The sequence below is a fragment of the Botrytis deweyae genome, assembly GCF_014898535.1.
Source record: "Botrytis deweyae strain B1 chromosome Unknown BDEW_030, whole genome shotgun sequence".
NCBI lineage: Eukaryota > Fungi > Ascomycota > Leotiomycetes > Helotiales > Sclerotiniaceae > Botrytis > Botrytis deweyae.
The window spans coordinates 344,053-362,729 of record NW_024066237.1 but is presented as its reverse complement, the minus strand read 5'-3'; the positions used below and the strand labels follow the sequence as shown (position 1 = coordinate 362,729).

Sequence of the window (18,677 nt, the reverse complement as noted above, 5' to 3'; positions counted from 1 at the left end):
ATCACTATGTTTTGATTGTTGGCGGCCACGGGATGTAAGCTGAGTTCAAGCTTGGGTCCTGGTTCGAGGGGCAGCGGCGGCAGTTGTAGGGGTCGAGGTATGTCTTGGTTCTATCATATACCTACCTACCTCCAGCTACCTCCAGCTAGGCAATCGAGGCAATGAATCTTACCATGTGGCTGTGCAGTTGTAGGTACTGGTGACGTGTATGACTTCATGATGCTACTCGATAGTTCTTTGTCTTTGAGGGATTTATCAATCTGGTAGATTCCTGAGGTATTTTGAAAACGTGCTACTTATCAGATATCAACAGACTGCGTGAGGAGAGTACTAGCAGCTCTTGTGTCTCATGCGTTGCGTTCAAATCTCAGTACTTCCTCGCACGTCGAAGGAAACATTCTGCGATTGGTATAATTCGCTCTTAGCTGGTTTAGCTGGAGGGTGTATGGCTGGCCTCATACTTTTAGATGGTAACTTAGGAGGACTTTATTGCATTTGATATCACATGACAATCCTGCTGGAAGTGCACAAGTATTCGAGAAAAGTGAATACTATACGGCCTCTACGATACGGACTTCATACTTGACATGCGAAGAACTATGGAATACGTCGAGAACAGAGTGTAATTGGAGGTTTGTGGGTGTGAGGTAGAGAATGACATCTGAATCACCTTGCGTCTCTACTCGATTCTTCTGTAGGTTCAACCTCCAGTGCGAATTTAGAAACTTATCCCTCCGCTACTATTCGAATTAGGATGGGCCCATGTATTGTGGGAATGATAGAACAACTTTCTTTTGGTTTTGATAAAGTCCAGGAACTATTCTCGATAGGAATTATTGAGTGTTACTCGAAAAACGAAAGAGTATATGCAATACAAGATATTGTCAAATGTGTACACAGCAAAGGCAGATTCTGTTGGTAACCTTATCCTTTTGGAATTAAATTGCGAAAATCGACGGTAGAAATGATGAAGCCCGTGAATAACCATGTCCAACGGCTTTTTCCCTCAACTGATAGAGCCAAAGAAACGGAAATGAGATTTCCAAAGCACATCATGAATCCTTTACTGAGAATGGAATATGTGAGACTCTTGAAGAGATCTCGAGGTTTGGTAAAAAGAAAATCAGCCTTGTATATTAGGCTCGAATTCTAGACCTATCCAGTTTCAACTTTCCGGCTCGCTCTCCATAGCAAAGCTCAATTCAGAAACTCTCAAGGGAAAAGAGGCCATGGACAAGCGAAGATGTCAATTCGCCCTTCTGTCAAATCATGGTCTTCGACTTTAAGACTACCTAAATCTTCTTTTCCGTAAGCAAATCTTTGGTTTGGCTAGTCAATTGTTAATTATTATTTTCGAACCACCAATTGACTATAACATCATCAGTCCTCGACCTCTCCCCGCAGAGCAACCAAAATACCTTCAACGATGCTCCGATGATCTTTACAAATGGCAAAGCCATGAAAGATCTTCTAAGAAGCCGTTTATTCTTCATGACGGTCCTCCATACGCCAACGGGCCTCTTCATGTGGGCCATGCTGTAAATAAACTCTTGAAGGATATTATTTGTCGAACCAAGCTTCAACAGGGTCACCGAGTTGTGTGGGTTCCAGGATGGGATTGCCATGGTCTTCCGATCGAGATCAAGGCTCTGGAGCAACAGCGCGAGAAGAACAAAGATGGTAGAGGGGTATTGGATGCCATTGGGATTCGGAAAGCTGCTCGGAGCCTAGCAAGCAAAACCGTAAAAGAACATATGAAAGGCTTCCGGGAATGGGGTATTATGGCAGATTGGGATAAGGCCTGGAAGACGATGGACAAGACATTCGAAACCAAACAACTTGCAGTTTTCCAGGAAATGGTCAAAAAAGGCCTCATTTTTCGACGTTACAAACCGGTTTATTGGTCACCTTCATCAAGGACAGCTCTTGCGGAAGCGGAGCTTGAGTACAACAACGAACATATTTCGACGTCTGCTTATATCAAATTTCCTATCACGAACATTTCCAACGAACTAAAGGACATAATCCCCAATTTGAATAAACTTTCGGCATTGATATGGACTACTACCCCGTGGACCCTTCCTGCAAATAGAGCCATTGCATTTCATCAAGATCTGACTTATTCTATTGTCAAATGTGACGACGAACACCTGATCATTGCCGATTCTAGAATCTCTGCACTACAAGAGTCATGTTTCAAAGATAAGGCCGTCGAGATTGTTCAACGAAATATTCCTAACTCTGTCCTGAAAACTCTGACGTATACCAATCAACTTCGTGGCCAAAACTCTGATGTTCAACCCTTGATTCATGCCGATTTCGTATCGGCTGATTCTGGTACTGGACTGGTTCATTGCGCCCCTGGCCATGGTATGGATGATTATGATGTTTGCACTCGTCTTGGTATAGAAGCTGTTGCTCCTGTGAATGATCTTGGCTGCTTTACCGATGCTGCTCTTCCTGACGATCCAAGTGCTTTGTCAGGTAAGTCGGTTTTAAACGATGGCAACATGGAGGTTCTGAAACTTCTTGGAGATCAAGTGCTATTCATATCAAAATATAAGCATAAGTATCCATACGATTGGCGAACAAAGCTTCCAGTCATTGTCAGAGCCACAGAACAGTGGTTTGCAGATGTTGGAGATGTCAAGGGTGTAGCTCTAGAAAGGTTAAACGATGTGTCATTCATCCCTCAAACTGGAAAGCAAAGATTAGAAAGCTTCATCAAGTCTAGGAGTGAATGGTGTATCTCGAGACAACGAGCTTGGGGGGTTCCAATACCTGCACTGTATGACGAAAATGGCACAGCCTTGTTAACTGATGCAAGTGTTGCACATATTCTATCTGTCATCGATGAACGAGGCATTGATGCATGGTGGTCAGATGCAGAGAACGATCCGGCATGGATTCCCGCCGGAATGAACGGTACATATCGACGAGGCAAAGATACTATGGATGTTTGGTTTGACAGTGGCACTAGTTGGTCGCAGACCGACCAACGTGCTGATGTCTACTCTGAAGGCACTGATCAACACAGAGGGTGGTTTCAATCAAGTTTATTAACTCACACCGCTGTTGCTGATAGTTCAGAGGCGCCTTTCAAAACATTGATAACACACGGATTTACTCTTGATCAAAATGGCAAAAAAATGTCTAAATCAATTGGGAATACAATAGCACCGAGCCAAATAATGGATGGTTCCCTTCTTCCGCCTGTGAAGATAAAGAAGAAGGGCGGTAACATTTCTCAAGGACTGGGAGCTGATGCATTACGCTTATGGGTCGCCAGCAGCGATTATACTAAGGACCTTGTCATTGGTCAACCAGTTCTTGCGACTGTAAACTCCGCTTTACTAAAGTATCGAATCACCTTCAAAATGTTGCTCGGGTCAATGCATCAGAGTGCGAGGACTTCACCATTGACCAAACTGGACAAAATAGCTTTGGTACAATTGCGAACAGTCATGGCTGAAGTCGAGTCGGCTTATGATTCATACGAGTTTAACAAGGCTGTAAGTGCAATCAATCGATGGATTCACACAGACCTTTCCGCATTTTACCTTGAAGCTAGTAAGGATAGGCTTTACTGCGGTGACGGAGGAGGTGTCCTGGAAGAGATATTCCATGGTCTTCTGAAAATGTTAACTCCAATCACTCCTTGCCTTGTTGAAGAGGTTTGGAACCATCTGCCTGCCTGGATGGCTGCTGAAAACCCAGTTCATCCATTTCATCGTGAATTTCTTGATCCTATCATCTCTTCGAGTCGGCTCTCTGCCGAAGAATGTTCATTGATTGAGCAGGATATTCCATGGTTATTAAACGCACAGATTGCCATCAAGAGCGCACAAGAAGAGGCTCGCTCTGAAAAGATCATCGGGTCTTCTCTAGAATCATCCGTGTTGATAGATATGCCATCAAAAGGCCAGGAGATATTCAAGCGCTATGCAGATGAGCTAGAAAGTATCTTTGTTGTATCATCCGTCGAGTTCGGTAGCGATGTTAATAGAGGTGATTGGAAATTTTCCGCGAGGTTGAATCCACCAGGATGGCATAACCCGGATGACGCAGGAAAAGTATGGGTTCTACCTCCTAAGGACAAAAAGTGCCCTAGATGTTGGAGGTATGTAGCTCCAGTAGAGGATGAGCTTTGTAGGAGATGCGGAGATGCTATTGCTGTATAAGTGTTGTTTATGTACGAGTATGTCAATGAATAAAAGATACCCACTTCTCACACTGTCAACGGCATTCAAACCATATGAGCTGTTCAAGCATTATTTATCGAAAAAATCCAACAATCCATCACAAAACGAATTGAACTTTCAAATATGATGATGTTCCTTGATTCCTCGTCAGTTACATACACATGTATTTAAACATTTAGGAGCATAGGTTGGAACGTTTCGCGTGAATCTCATTTCCCGATGAAAGTAGATCCTGAGCCAGACTGGCCTGATGATGTTGGGGCCATGATGAACGGGCGCTTAGCGCTAATTTTATATCAAATATATAGGGTAGGTCATTGGGTTTTCACCGGGTGCACCGACCAATCGAGCTGGCCTCGAGCTGGCCTCTACGTAAACGAAATAAGGGGCGGGAATTAATTGAGTATCCTTTCAGAGGACTTCTTTGACTCGTTTCGCTTACGTAGAGATGGCCTGCCGGGGCGGGTTGTAACTGTTAACTAACGCTGATTGGTAGTTCTTATACAGTTCTTACTATTTGATATATTACTCCACATGTCACAGCCATCGGCCTCTTGTTGATGTATCTACGCAACTATAATCTGGTCTTGTGTTTGGAAATTGACCGTTTTGTTGAGGTGCATGAATTCAGGGGTCCATTGGTCTAGTCATGTTTTGATAGAGACTTGATTGACGTGAATACAGAGTGGCCGAACCATGAGAATTTAAACACTTTTGGGTACCCATATTTCGATTGTTGAAGGCATATATGAATGGGAGAGGGGATGTGCATGGTAGGGATATCTTCACTAAGTTTCACATTACATTTCTTCATCATTCTCTGTGTCTTTACGTATCCAGCATGGGAGAGGATAAAAATCGGGACAAGAAAAAGCGGGATAAGAAGAGAGAAACTCTTTCCACCGTATATGAGAGCGACGATGAACGTAAACGTGAAAGACGTGTTAGAAAGAGTGAACCCAGGACATCATCGCAATACGCCAGTTCTCATGCCACCACGTCAAGAAGTACAAAAGTTGCTTCTGAAGCATCCACAGCAAAAGAATCTCGAAGGGGACCACCCCCTTCTAAATCTGCGGGTCTTAGTTTCGTCGATGCAAACGCTCCTAGGTCTGTAGCGTCTGTAGCTCCCAGTATTACGAGCCTTAGTTCAAGAGGCCATAAGAGCACCACTGTCGTGGGCAAAGAGGTAGCTAGGAGGGACCAGCTTTACGACATCGATGATTGGGAGGAACGCGAAGATGCTGTTGAAAAGTTTCGTGCAAAAATGAAGCAGAAACAAGGATCCTTAGGTGACAAAGAGAAGACTGATAGAATCTCTGATTACGTTGATAAAACAATTGCTCGTGTGCCGAAAGATCGCGTGGCGGCGGCGGCTGCAGAACTATCGAGATACCAGGCTCCAAGTGAAAAGAGTTATACTCCAAGTGTGAAGAGTCATGCTTCTAAGGCGACACGGGACTCGCGGGACTCGCGCGACACGCGCGACACGCGGACGACAAGTAAAACAAAGGACACACGGGACAGCAGGCTCTCAAAAAGTGAGGTTCCTAGCAGTAGAGATTCCCATAGCAGGCGATCAACAGCAGACCGTAGGGACCGCGATAGAAGTCCCCGGAGGCATTACACTTCCACGACAATGATTGCTATCAGTGGCGATGCTAATGTAGCAATTCATGATCATGAACAAGGCACTTCAACTTACATCTCATCTAGTAATGGTCCAAAATATCATAATTCGCCTCGACCTGGCTACATACCTCACCCTAGCGATGCACGATACCGCGCTCCCTCCCTCCCGCACCCCCAACTCACGAGCCGTCCACGAATTGAAGAAGTGGGGTCCGTATCGGGAACTTCGTATGGTTCTGAAAGTACCGCCAAACCGCTACGTATCGGCAACGGCTCGACCCGAGACTGGCCGTTTCAAAATTCTGATTCGGGCGTTAAAACCATAACGGGCTCCGAAGCCTCACGGTTGTTGGAGAGACCTGCATCTTCACGCGGTGGACACTCCGAAGCTACTGGGCGCTCTCAAGCTTTGGCGCCGATTTATGAGATAAGGGAGCCTCGATGGGCAACGTAATCGGGGGCGTCTTCAAGTAAGCCAGCACCATCCCTGAGTAACTACGGTAGCCAATATGGTGGTAGCAAGCGGTAGCGTTAGCGAGCGGCGTTAGGGTATGCTTTAACCGATTTGATATTGCATGGAGATGAACGTAGTTTACATGAGCTAAAGATCTTGGGCTCATCTTGCGGGTACTTGTTATTGCATTTTTGGGGCGTTTTGGATTCGTTTATGGGTTTAGTTTTAGTTGATAGATCAGGCAGTTTAGTTGAAAATAGAAATCGGATTTTGAAATTCAGTATTGTAAAATCTAGTTGTGATTTTTTGGATATTCTTCGACTACCTATTCTTGGTGAGCGACGCATGTGCAATACGTGATGTAACTTAGTGTTTTTGATGTACCAATAAACTTTCTGTTAGCTATTCGATGCAACTAGGAGTGTACTTAGACTCAATTATCTTACCATAGATGGCTGGAATGGGTTATTAGCGCTAGGTAATAATGAGTTTGGATGTGTGATCTTTATTAGTTGTAAAATTGATATTGCCAGTAGGAAAAGATGGTTCTGTCATATTCTCCCTGCAGGTTCCTGGCCAGATAGTGAAGTTCGAAGAAAAAAATTGTTGACATAATTGGCAAGTCAGGTGGCGAGCATGAAAGAGAACAATGAGATAAGAGAGGCAATTTCCACGGAAATTGGAGGACATTTTGTTATTGATGGGGATGGCCGTGGGAATGGAGACGGAAATGGCATGCATATATGAGGAGGACGAGTGGGGTATCGTGACGGCGAGATTGGACTTGGGGTTGGGGAAGGAGAAGATTCTGGAGATCTCCAAGCGGGTTGAGGAGTCATTACACATCTAAAAGTTCAACAATAGTCCTATCCTTAAGCATGTATTAAGATGAAGCTTTTCTGAGATAGCTAGTGGCTTATAAGTGTCGGGACCTCAAGGACGTAATTTTGATGCCAATACACAAAGCATCCCCTGCACCGGTAAAGCTTTATCCACACAGAATTTTATGCACACACAAAGTACAAATAAGACAATTCAAAATATATCGATGTTCTTTCGCTCGTTGTCATAATTTTGGCATATTCATACATAAATTCATCCACTTCGTTGCCCTCGTCTCTCTATGAAAATACGGCACCATCATCTGCCTGTTTTGTCATATCCATGTCAGAATGATAATCAATCTCTCGATCGATAGTCCCCATTTGTACTCTCTGATTCCTATTCACTGGAGAGGATCTCTTTCTCTTCCCCAATCCACGCATCCTCAACAACACTTACCTGAAGGTTACTGGCATCAATATTGTCATTGCCAACACTGATATCATCACCGACTCCCTCAATCGAATCGTCATCCTAAATCGAGTCATCTTCGTCATCAATGGCTGCCTCAATCGAATCATCATCCTCGATCGAATCATCTTCATAATAAATGACTGCCTCACCATCTTTGCCCATTCTCTTTACTATTAGCCAACCGTAATGATGGAGTATTCTGTAAAAGAAATATTAGGGCTGGGATTACAACGAAGGACCTAAGGGATGCAGAACTCAATCCAGCTTCCCAAATAGTCCATCGCATTACCCTTGCCATTAGCCGCCTCCTTTTTAACACACTGTTCAAACTCCTCGAAGTTTATCTTTCCCAATCCACCTCTCTCCTTGCCCTCCTGCTCCACATTTTCAATCTTCCACAACTCGTATAATACCTCATCACTTGGTCTCTTATCTTCCTTCTGGGAACGCTGTTTCTTGGGGTTGGAAGAATCTGCAGCTGGAGGTTCAGAATCTGAAAATTCTGAGATTGACTGGTGTTCTCCCACAGATCTGCCAGAAAACACATCATCTGTGACAGAATTTGGTCGAAATTGAGGGAGTGTAGGATCTCTATGCTCAGACGATTGAGTGCTAGTAAAACTGGAAACCTCATCACGCTCTTCTTCTTTCTCCTTGAGGTGTACATCGATATAGAACAGAAGAGTTGGTGGTAAGAGAGGCTGCAAAGCGTGAAAGAAATCACGTTGTTGGTAAAGATTGAGGTTGTGTTTATCAACATAATATTTCCATGCCCTCAAAGGATCGTCCTTGTAATAAGGAGCATGTTGGAATTCGAGCACTGCCATATCAAGGTCAAATTCACGATGTGAAAGACCTGATAGCTCCAAGTCAGGAACGATTATTTCATTGGTTGTGTCATTGGCATCACTAGACTCCTGCACTTCGTAACCCGTAGCTTCTAGAAGTTCATCTAGCTGTCTTAAGCGTATATCCTCGACTTCTACCTCAGGAATAGTAGGCCATACAGGCCGTGGATTGTTATTCGTTCCTCCAACAGCATCATCACCCGGGCGAACGGTCTCGCTAGCAACTACTTTATCTTCTTCGACTTTCTTAGCCGTAGCCCACCTCACAAAGTCAACAGTGCTGAAAAGATGTCGATATTTGTCGCGTTCTTTCTTTGTCTCCAAGACGGCCACCGCCAAATCTTCTTTAGCTAGGAATAATGGATCGAGTATTTCATTGTAGGCTTGTTGCGAGACTTGGTACAAGATCTCCTTTCCCACGTCTTTTTCTGCATCAGGTATTTCTATTCCACCCCAACGTTCAGGGACGCTCCGCGAAGATGTCGAAGGATTTGAGCGTGTATCAAAGTCGTCAATGTCCTCCGCAAATCTTACCTTAGAGGATGAGCGAGAATGAATAGTCGGTCGTTGATTAAATTGAGACTTGGAGGTTTCTCCATCAGCGCCAACTGTAGGAAGGTCTTCCTCGATGTTCCAGTCAGCAGGTGGTGATGCTCCTTCTTCTTCATCAGTGTAAAATTGTCTCCGCTTCCATCTCTCGTGCAATACATATCGGGATTTCTGTCTCTTGATAGCATGCTTTATAATGAAAGGGCGGGCACTTTCCGGAATATTTGACAATGAGTAGCCTGGTCCACAAACTGATTGAACATCTTCATCAATTATATTCAAATCACGTCGACGACGTTCAAAAGTTACAGTTGCATGCTCCGCAGGGGTTAAAAAGGGATTTTCGGAGACATTAGATGCGTCAAGCAAAACAGGGTCATCTGGAACCCACACGGGATCGTTCTCTTCGAGGGTTTCTCGTAGAATTTCCTCGGAAATTTCCTCGGAAATTCTTTCAAGCATAGCGTCTTCGCTCTCTGTAGAGGGATCTTCCATCAAGAATCGCCAGTAGCCTCTTGTCCTTTCAACCGGACGCATTGCAGCAGTTGAAATCCGACTAAAACTAACAAGAGTATCATCTCGATTTCCGGTATCGTTAGCACTTGGCCTCATCACACCCCTTCCATCCCAAATCTCCATCTCTCCATCACGGATAGTTTTTCCCTCGCCGGCCCGCGATTCTAGAGTTGGAAATGGCCCTAGACCTGCACCCGAACTTTGACCAATTAATCTGCCCAGAGCCCCACGGCCATTAAGATGAGCATGTGCCTCCGAGCTCATCATGTGCTGCTCGTCGAGTCCCTCTACCATATCCTTATGCATTTGGCGATATAAGACGTAGTAAGAGCGAAAGATTCGTAGGAAATCTTTCCTGTCAACGTAACCATCGTCGTCAATATCGTATCCCGCAAAGATCACACGCCATTTATCTTTTTGTTTGCGGTATGCTTGACCTCTGAGAAATTCTGAGAATGAGATGAGATCATCTCTGTTGGTATCGTAGAAGGCGAACATCCTGTCGAATATAAGGCTTGGGGCATTATTCCTATAACCGCCACTGGGTACCAAACACCGCTCAAATGTCCTTCTGTCCATAGCTAAATGAATATCATCTGGGTCTTCTGGCCAGGGTGTATTTGCCATAAAGTTCCATTGCTCAAAGTATGCATCTAATTCCGGCCTTTCAAATCCTGTCTCGTGAGAATATTTCGCAATCAATTCCTTTGGCAATGTGATCATCCTGTCTTGATTCTCGGGATCTCCAGTATACCACACAGGTTGTATCTGCCTTGGTCCAAAAGATGGTGCTGGTACTCTAACTTTATAGAATATATGCGTCTTGGTATGTAGTCCTTGTGCTTCGCATGATTCACATAGATCAAAGTCTGCACAGTTTGCACATCTATATCGAATTCCACGGATGGGAACTACTGAACAACCGTTACAGCCACATCCTCTATGTACGTATGCATTTCTCCTTGTAGCATCTTCGGAAACACGAAAGAGGAGCTGAACAATATTTTGACCGTTTCGTTCAGCATCTACAGTTGGTGCTCTTCCTGTTAAGCCACCCTCATATTCCTGGCCGTCATCCACCACTGTATCTCCATCTGTCAAAGGTCTAGCTACAAGGTTTGCGTCTTCATCTTCGCCTGGCGGAATCGGTTGTAATTGAGCAGGTATAGCCTCATCGCTTGCTTCTGTGCGTCGGCGCCGGTAGACCGCATTACTTCTATGTAGTCCACTACTCCCAGTGTTGTCTTGTGAATCAGCGGCATTTGTGCTATAGAAATAGTATATTCCATATGCAGCGGCACAGCTGGTGAGGGCAAGTATTGCACCCCTGCTTCTCGATAGTGTATTCGAAGCTGTAATAGATGTGGCTGACATTGCTGCAATGAATTGATTGTATTAGGTAAAGTATGGCTTCTCAGTTTATTGCTGGAATATGTAGGTTGAGGCAACCAGATCCACAGGAGTACATGGCCGCATCTGTGTTGTCAAGAATGAAAGAATTGCTCCTGCTGTTGAGTTGTATAGTATTATGAATATGACCAGCGAAATCTTTGAGACGCGACGGGAAGGGACTTGCATTGTGTCGAGCTTGCCAAATGTGAATTATTCAGCCTTCCCTCTTATCGGTTGCGCTTATCACCACGTGACTATGATCCCCTCCTCTTGCCCCTCTTCATGTTTCCTACCTAGGTAGGTACTGTGTGATATTGCTTCCTTAAATATCGAGCATTTTTGTACAGTTACTTTTATTCATGCCCTATGCTGTTTTTACCGGGAGACCTTGATATGCCGGTCTACAAAATACCAACTAAACGCTTTATGTCTTTATTCTCATAAGTCACCAAGTAACATCATAACCTGCAATTATGGGATCCAAATAACATGTAGAATAGAACATAGCATTTCATAATAATTGCAACAGCATATTGAAACTTGGGATATCCTAAAACGCCATCACGCCAATTGTTGACCCGTTATCCCAATCCTTTCTTCTTGCCCTGTAGCTCCTCTAGCAACAACACCGAAAAACGCTAACACAGTGAGTCTAACATTGCTACTCCTTCTAGTTTCCAAACATTTCTCCCTTACCCTGCCGTCCTTGGACTCCGTCTTCTTCCTGTACTCTGCGCGAATATCTCAGACCCCGGTATCGTATTTTCTCTTCCTTCTAGAGCTACCACGCTAGGTTTTTTTGAGAGCTTTGGCTTCGGTATCTTGCCCGTTGCTTGCTTTTTGAAGGGTGGAGTGGACCCATCGGAATCAATGGATCTAGCTGAGCCGTTTGACATTAGGCTTTGGCTTAGGCTTTGGATCTCCGAGTTCAGTGTTCCGGCGTTTACGTTCACGTCGATCTCCCTAAGTCCAGTTGGCTTATTTTCTGGTTCTTCGATAGGAACAAAAGCTACCTCTTCATTTACAGTAGGGGTAGAATCGTTGTAAACCACTGGGATAACAACTTTGCTAGGTGATTGCATAGCTTGTGGCCGCCGAAGAGCTGCCAGGAGTGTTTCATGTGCTTCTGTCCGAGGCAGATGCATTGTGTATTGATACTGAACCTTCTGGGGAGTCTCTCCTGTTGGCTCGTACTCCTTCATTGTCGACTTAGCAATGGCGGTACGAAGATCTGCAAGTGGCTGTCGAAGATTGTCATCTAATGGAGTAAGGTTCTCGACTAAGGCTGTTGTCTTTGATGTCATTTCATCGCCGAGATCCTTAACACGACCAAATGTTGATGTGAAGTGTGCACCGATACTGTCATACGAAGATTTAACTGTAGATGATAAACCTTGAAGAGATTTCGCATGCAGGTCATGATGCTCCGCATTCTGTGCTCGTGCACGAGTGACAAAGTCATCGAGTGCTTGCATTTGAGTGCTGATATCCTTCATTTGTTCATCGACAATACGAACGGTCTCGTCGTGTACAGATCGAGTCGTAGTTTGAATGGAAGCATTGTGTTTATTTGCAGCCATCCAGTCATCCTTTAGCTTTGTCTTCAAAGTCTCCCTAACCCTCAAGACTTCCTCGACAAGTTTCTCTTCGTTTTCATTCCACGCATCCATGCCTTCGCTGTACTTGACCCGAGTCACTTCGAAAGTTTCATTTGATGATTGAATGTCTGTTCGAACGGCGGCGATCTTCTCACCGAGACGTGCATCTTGAGTTGCACCCTGAGCCATGACTAAACTCGAGATCTGTGAGAGCAGGTTCTGGCGATCTTCAGCGGCTTGCTGTCGTTCTTCTTGGATTACCTCATCGAGTTTGGAGTTGATGGCAGTATTCGATTCCATGGCGGCCTGAGCAGCGGCATGAAGTTGTTGTCTTAGTTCGTTTGCCTCGGCTTTCTGTGCATTGACGTGCTTGAGGAGGTCTTCGAAAAGTGACTTGAAATCTCGACCTAGTGAACTGTATGATCCATGAAGTTGGGTATGGAAAGCACCAAGCTCACTGATCACTTCTGCGGAAATTCTTTCTGCCGCAACTGCTAAGCCTTGGAGGCCTTCACCTACTCGGACTTTGACATCCTCTCGAAGAATTTTGATCTCTTCAAGAACTGCATTCATCTCTTCCTTGGCTGAATCTGTCTGCTCGGACACCTCCTTCCCAGAAGCTTCAAAAGCAACAACATTCTCCTCTAGGAATGCTTGTGTTGCCGCCAATTTTTCCAGTTCGCCATCGACAAATGATTGCATCCGACCCGAGACGGCGGCCATAAGTTCCTGCTGTTTTTCTCGGAACTCCTCAACCCGTGATTCTACAAGGCTCGTCACCTCGGAGACCTGAGCCTGTGAGAGACCCCAGGCATTTCGGTTCAGGGTCTGAAGAGCCGACTTTCGCCTATTCTTGTCATGGAGACCGCCAACATCGTTCACTGTGCGTCCCAGCGTGGAAAGAAGCTCACTACCAACAATGCTGAGTTGTTCCTCGGTCTTCTGGTGAGCTTTTCGGAGTACAGACTCTTCCTCCAAAGTCCGACGAGTATTTTCTAGTACTGATTCTGTTTGTTCCAAGACACCCTTTGTCTCATCCAAGACAGATTCCGCAGCTTCAGCCTTTTTCTTCATTGTCATGAAGTTAGAAGTTATTGTGTATAATTCTTGGACCTTGTTGCGGAGATTCGTTTCCATTGTCTCGATTTTCTCTGCTTGTTCTTCACTAAGTATTCTCCGTGATTCACTCTCGACTTGGATTTCTTCAAAATTCTCATTGGTAAGATAGACTCCATTGCGCTGTCGGGCGGCAATAAGTTCGCCCTTGAGTTTTTGGATTTCATATGTAAAATCTTTAAGGAGGATGTTTTTGGAAACCTGTTGGTTGACTTGAGGTTTGTTGCGAATGTTCTTGGCTCTGAAGGCATAATCCAAGGTGGAAATTGTCTCCTCCAAATTACTTTTGGCAGGAGAAACTGTTGCAATAATGCACGTTTTCGTTCGGCCACCGAGAGAATCTTGAAGAAGACGTGTGAGTTTCGATTCACGGTAAGGAATGTGAACATCACGAGAACTTCGATCCACCAGGGCATTGATCACACGACCAAGAGTCAATAAACTCTTGTTGATCAAACCAGCTTCAGCAGCTCTTTTGTTCTCGGCACCACTGCGTTGAATGTTTTCACTTCCTGCCAAATCAACCAAGTTCAGCTTGCCAGCGCTAACGTATTCCTCTCCATTTTCCGCTGTCCTTTTGATATAGGCAGTAACTGTAAAGACCGTATGACTTCTACTACTCAGGTCGTTACACTTGGTTGAGGCGACTTGTCTTTTGAATGATCCATCCTGCAGAATCTTCACACCATCTCTAGCGGTCTTAATATAAGATTCCTCCATACCCTGAACTAATGTTGTAGTACTTCCTTTTTTGCTGTTGTCGTCGTAGATCTTGAGCTTTGTGCTATCGTTGACAGCTATCAAATCGCGTAGCTCTTCATTGTAAAGTTCGATGAATGAACACTTCACCGAAGATTCCGCGTCATTTAATTCGAGTTTGTTGAACAAAGCGTGAAGGGCGCGAGGTATGATTCCAGCATTATCTGAAAGGATCCCCAAATGATCGCTCATATCTCCGGACATCGTATATGTTTTTCCAGTACCAGTTTGGCCATATGCGAATATCGTACAATTGTATCCCGCAAGCATCTAAGATAATTAGTAATGCTTACATGTAAACAATAGCAGTGAAAGTACCTCATCAAGAATTGGAGTCACAACATCGTCGAAAATCATGGCTTGATCTGCTGCAGATGAAAACACCTTGTCGAAATGGTAACTCTTGTTACTGAGAGCGCTGGGTCCCATTGATAAATCGAGATTCTTGCCCTTTACTCCTTCTGTTGAGAGTACAACACCGCTGTTTTCCTTGACTTCGCGCTCATTTCGACCCCTACATCGTACCACAACATTGATATTTGTCTCTCCGCCTCCTTCATGTTCAAAATCTCTTTCTTTTCTTTTCGTTCCCGTAGTAGATGTAGCAACAGATACGACTGATCCTGTTGGCGAGACTGCTCCAGATCTCGACGGCGGTGGCATTGCTGAACTTGATCTAGAGGTAGAAGGTCTTGGTCCTGCTAAAGAACTTGATGGTCTTGGTGGAGGTCTCATGGTGTTTATTCTTTTATTCACAGCTGGCGCTGGCGTTGCCCGGGGTATTCCTGCCATAATTGGCGATTATAATATATTGAGGGAACCTAATTCTGCGTCGCTCGCGAAGGAAAGAAGTACAGTAGGTCGGGAGTATTGGTGTTTGTTTTTGTTTGTGTAGAGATCCAAAATTGAGTGAGTTCAACGCGGGGACCAACGCGCTACTAGCAGCAGGCGAATGGCTCAATGCTGATGGTAGATTTCAAAATATGGATCTTCTTCTTTTACCTTTTAACATATAATATAATGTCGTTGTCGTCTTGTTCTTGTCGCCAATAATTGTTGATGTTTCTTCAACATTCAATCATCACAATCAATTTCTTTGATCAACATTTCATCTCTGACAAATTGTTGCCCCGGCAACTAAACTAATCCCACTTCTCTACTCCAAGCATCACGAGCTTCCAGCCCCACCATGCCATCACTCTGGAAGTGTCTCACTTCCCAGTCGCAGTCATTAATTCAATATTCAACTACCTCGAGTGCCAGTACAAATACTCTACCGTCTACTAACAATCCAAATACAAATGTAGCAGATATGTCGTTATTCAGCGCTCAAGTCCATCCAGGACGAGCTCTGGGCTTTCTAGGTATATAACTACACTGTTTTCCTTCACAGAGAACTGAAACTAATAGTATATCCTCAGTTCTAGGAGCTTCACTTCACGAGATTATCACACGAATAAAAGCCGAGCCACAACGATTTCCTAAACTCGACTTGACTTATGAGCCTGTAGCTCCTGTCGATGAACCTGTTATCCTTAGTCTGCCTTCCAACGGCATTCGTTTACGCTTTGATGGACCTCAGCAGCGTCTGCGACTGATAGAAGTATTAGACTTTACAAAAAACAAACTCACATACAATGATCGCGAGGTGTTAAGATCTGGTGGAACTGCTTCACCAAATGGCGCAGGAACTGGACATCTTACTGGACCAACCTTTCGACATATTTACAAGAGTTTAATTGGGCCTACATTTCCTGGAGAATATATCAAACCTGAAGCTGGAGATGAGACTGGAATGGGCTTATATGTGTTATCATATCCCGGAGTCGCATTTTCCTTCCCTATACATAAATCATCTTGGTCGCCCGGCAAAGACGTTGTTTCGCTACTCTCATCGTCCGCTGGCCAACCTGCTTCTTCCATGGCCATATTCTCAGGGGAATCTTGGCCCGAGGCAAGAGATAACTTGTTCACACAGACCCTTGAACCCCTCAAGACATTTGCTCCCTTGACAAAAGGTCGCGAACCGGTTGCAGATGAAATTGGCCTTGTTAAACTTTATGGTGGAGGAAAACTTGAGTTAATTCGTCGTTTTAACAATACTCCCTTTTGGATTCTTCTCGGTGAAACAACTCCTCAAGAGCTTGTGGCTGAACTCGGACCACCTGATGCTATATATCGAAAGAACGATCAAAAGATGTCGATTCACAAACCTCGAACTGCAAGTAGCACTGGTAGGCGACCAGCCTCAACGGATCTCCGAGATGATTCGACCGATACCGACCAATCCTCAGCTCACACTGCGACGGATGATTCTGATGATGATAGTGGTGAAGGAGAAGCAGCAGGAAATGTTACGGGAGAGTGTTTCTATAATTATTTCTACCATGGCTTCGATGTCTTGGTCTCTACTCCCACATCACCCTCACAGCTTCCCCCATCTAAAGCACGTTCTCAACAAGAAAATAATCGAGTTATTCCCACAGATGCCACCGCCCGTCTGGTAGCTACAAAAGTGATATTACATGGTAATGTCCCGGGCTCATACCCATTCAATCGTCATCGACGCTGTCGCTGGGAAATCGAATACTTGTCCCCAAAACCCAAGTCTAAAATCATGTCCATCAATTCCGAAACTCCTTTCCCATCGATCGAAAGCAGTCTTTACAATGAATGGAAAAGCATCTACAACAACGTCGAAGAAGCCAAACAACGACAACGCGGTATGGTCCTGAATCGCGATTGGGGCGATAGTCCAGGAAGTAGTTGCGAATTACTTGGTGGTTGGGAAGATAGTGTAGGTGGGAAACGAAATGCTGAGAAGGAAGATGAGAAGGGCTTGGGAAACACTACTTTGTTTGGATTTCCGGGATTGGTATTTGAAGTTCTGAAGAATGGTACTGTGAGTGGTGTTACGGTGTTTTGATTGGGTGGGTGAGGGAGTTTTGATGGGTGATGGGTTGGATACCAAATGTGTTGGTGCTAGTTCGGGTGTTTTGGTGATACATATATTTTAGATTGCATACATACATGGGTGGGTTATTGAACGGTTTAGGCATTCGGGAGTTTATGTCATTTGTAGTGATATCAAGATTCAGGATTAAAGCATTGACGTTGTGAATATAATTAATTTCCGCTGCGAAGAAGTTGAAATATTGCGTGTCTGATGCAATATTCTTTCACCCACCACAAGTGAATACTTGGCAAATAACAAACATATTCCGAGACAACGGTGAGTAAGTGAAGTCACTGAAGACAAGTTCTCTGGAATATGATATCGAGGAACGTTAAGGTTCCTTTTTGAGCAAATTCTCATGTTTTGCAATCCCTATCACCCTCATCGCTATCCTCACTCCTCGACACAATCACCTCCCTCTACAAGTCATTTGTCTCGGGGTCATCATAGATGGAGATGGGCTGGGGAATAGAAAAGATGTGCAAAGGGACAGTGGTCAAGGGAAGCAGATCCATTAAACAGCAACTAAAGATTACTCAGAGGATCATATAGGTTTTCGTAGGTATCTTCAACCAATACTTGACAATTCTCTTTGAACCATCCAGTGAGGTAAATACATTCATGACATTTTTCACTATATTGAGATGCGCAATCTCCACCGTGTTCACGTCTGCCAGAAAGTGGCTGTTCCTTAGCTAGGTATGACGTCTTGACGCCACCTTTGTTCGCAAAATAGCAATTGTGGATTCGTTCCGATGTGATGTGAAGCAAGACGTTCGTGATTGGTGGGAGAGAGGGAGGACAGGTGTGGAGGAGATTCATCGCCAGCTTCAGCAGTGAGAATAGGGGCATCTCGCGCAGAAGTGTCAAAATCTAACTTCGTCAGGCTAGATGCTAGTATTGTGGCTGCAGATATCGAGAATAAGGAAGCTTGAATCACTGTGGTGAACATATATCAAAAATTCGTCGAAGTTGTGAATTTGCCGCTTTATTATTGAAAGAATACTACAAGACTTCTCTTCTAGTTTCTTTCACTTTCTCTCCTTGCTATTTAAAACCGCATATCAGCATACCAAGTTAAAGCTGGGGGTGCCCAGCACATGAAGTCGAGTTGCAGCGCTTTTAAGAAAAATAGATGCCCTCACTAACGAACCCAAGGTACTAATAAATTGAGCCATCGTGCAAAACATCATGCATTTCCCATATCCTTTTACATATCGCTACCGCTGGGTGACAATATGACCGCATACAAATAGTGTCGCTAAACCTGGATGACTAGCATGCCGTTGGTACATAATCATCCATGGAGAAGTCAATGCCAAGATGTAGCAAAAACCAGCTAAAATCTTATAGTTCAGC

General features: G+C 44.4%; 5 protein-coding genes across 5 annotated transcripts; 3 read left to right on the top strand and 2 right to left on the bottom strand.

The window, feature by feature from the left end:
- Positions 1 to 1,243: 1,243 nt before the first annotated feature.
- EAE98_009760 (uncharacterized protein) lies at positions 1,244 to 4,181 on the top strand (the record flags this gene model as incomplete). Its single annotated transcript, XM_038957381.1, has 2 exons — positions 1,244 to 1,308; positions 1,385 to 4,181. 2 exons carry the CDS (start codon positions 1,244 to 1,246, stop codon positions 4,179 to 4,181), a joined length of 2,862 nt encoding a protein of 953 aa, XP_038806320.1.
- An 862-nt stretch (positions 4,182 to 5,043) lies between these two features.
- Positions 5,044 to 6,288, top strand: EAE98_009759 (uncharacterized protein; the record flags this gene model as incomplete). Its single annotated transcript, XM_038957380.1, has 1 exon — positions 5,044 to 6,288. The coding sequence occupies one exon, from the start codon at positions 5,044 to 5,046 to the stop codon at positions 6,286 to 6,288; it is 1,245 nt and encodes a 414-aa protein (XP_038806319.1).
- Positions 6,289 to 7,823: 1,535 nt separating this feature from the next.
- Positions 7,824 to 10,871, bottom strand: EAE98_009758 (uncharacterized protein; the record flags this gene model as incomplete). The annotated part of the gene is made up of 1 exon (XM_038957379.1): positions 7,824 to 10,871. One exon carries the CDS (start codon positions 10,869 to 10,871, stop codon positions 7,824 to 7,826), a length of 3,048 nt encoding a protein of 1,015 aa, XP_038806318.1.
- Positions 10,872 to 11,581: 710 nt separating this feature from the next.
- Positions 11,582 to 15,154, bottom strand: EAE98_009757 (uncharacterized protein; the record flags this gene model as incomplete). The annotated part of the gene is made up of 2 exons (XM_038957378.1): positions 11,582 to 14,632; positions 14,681 to 15,154. 2 exons carry the CDS (start codon positions 15,152 to 15,154, stop codon positions 11,582 to 11,584), a joined length of 3,525 nt encoding a protein of 1,174 aa, XP_038806317.1.
- Positions 15,155 to 15,551: 397 nt separating this feature from the next.
- Positions 15,552 to 17,288, top strand: EAE98_009756 (uncharacterized protein; the record flags this gene model as incomplete). Its single annotated transcript, XM_038957377.1, has 2 exons — positions 15,552 to 15,726; positions 15,784 to 17,288. 2 exons carry the CDS (start codon positions 15,552 to 15,554, stop codon positions 17,286 to 17,288), a joined length of 1,680 nt encoding a protein of 559 aa, XP_038806316.1.
- Positions 17,289 to 18,677: the final 1,389 nt, after the last annotated feature.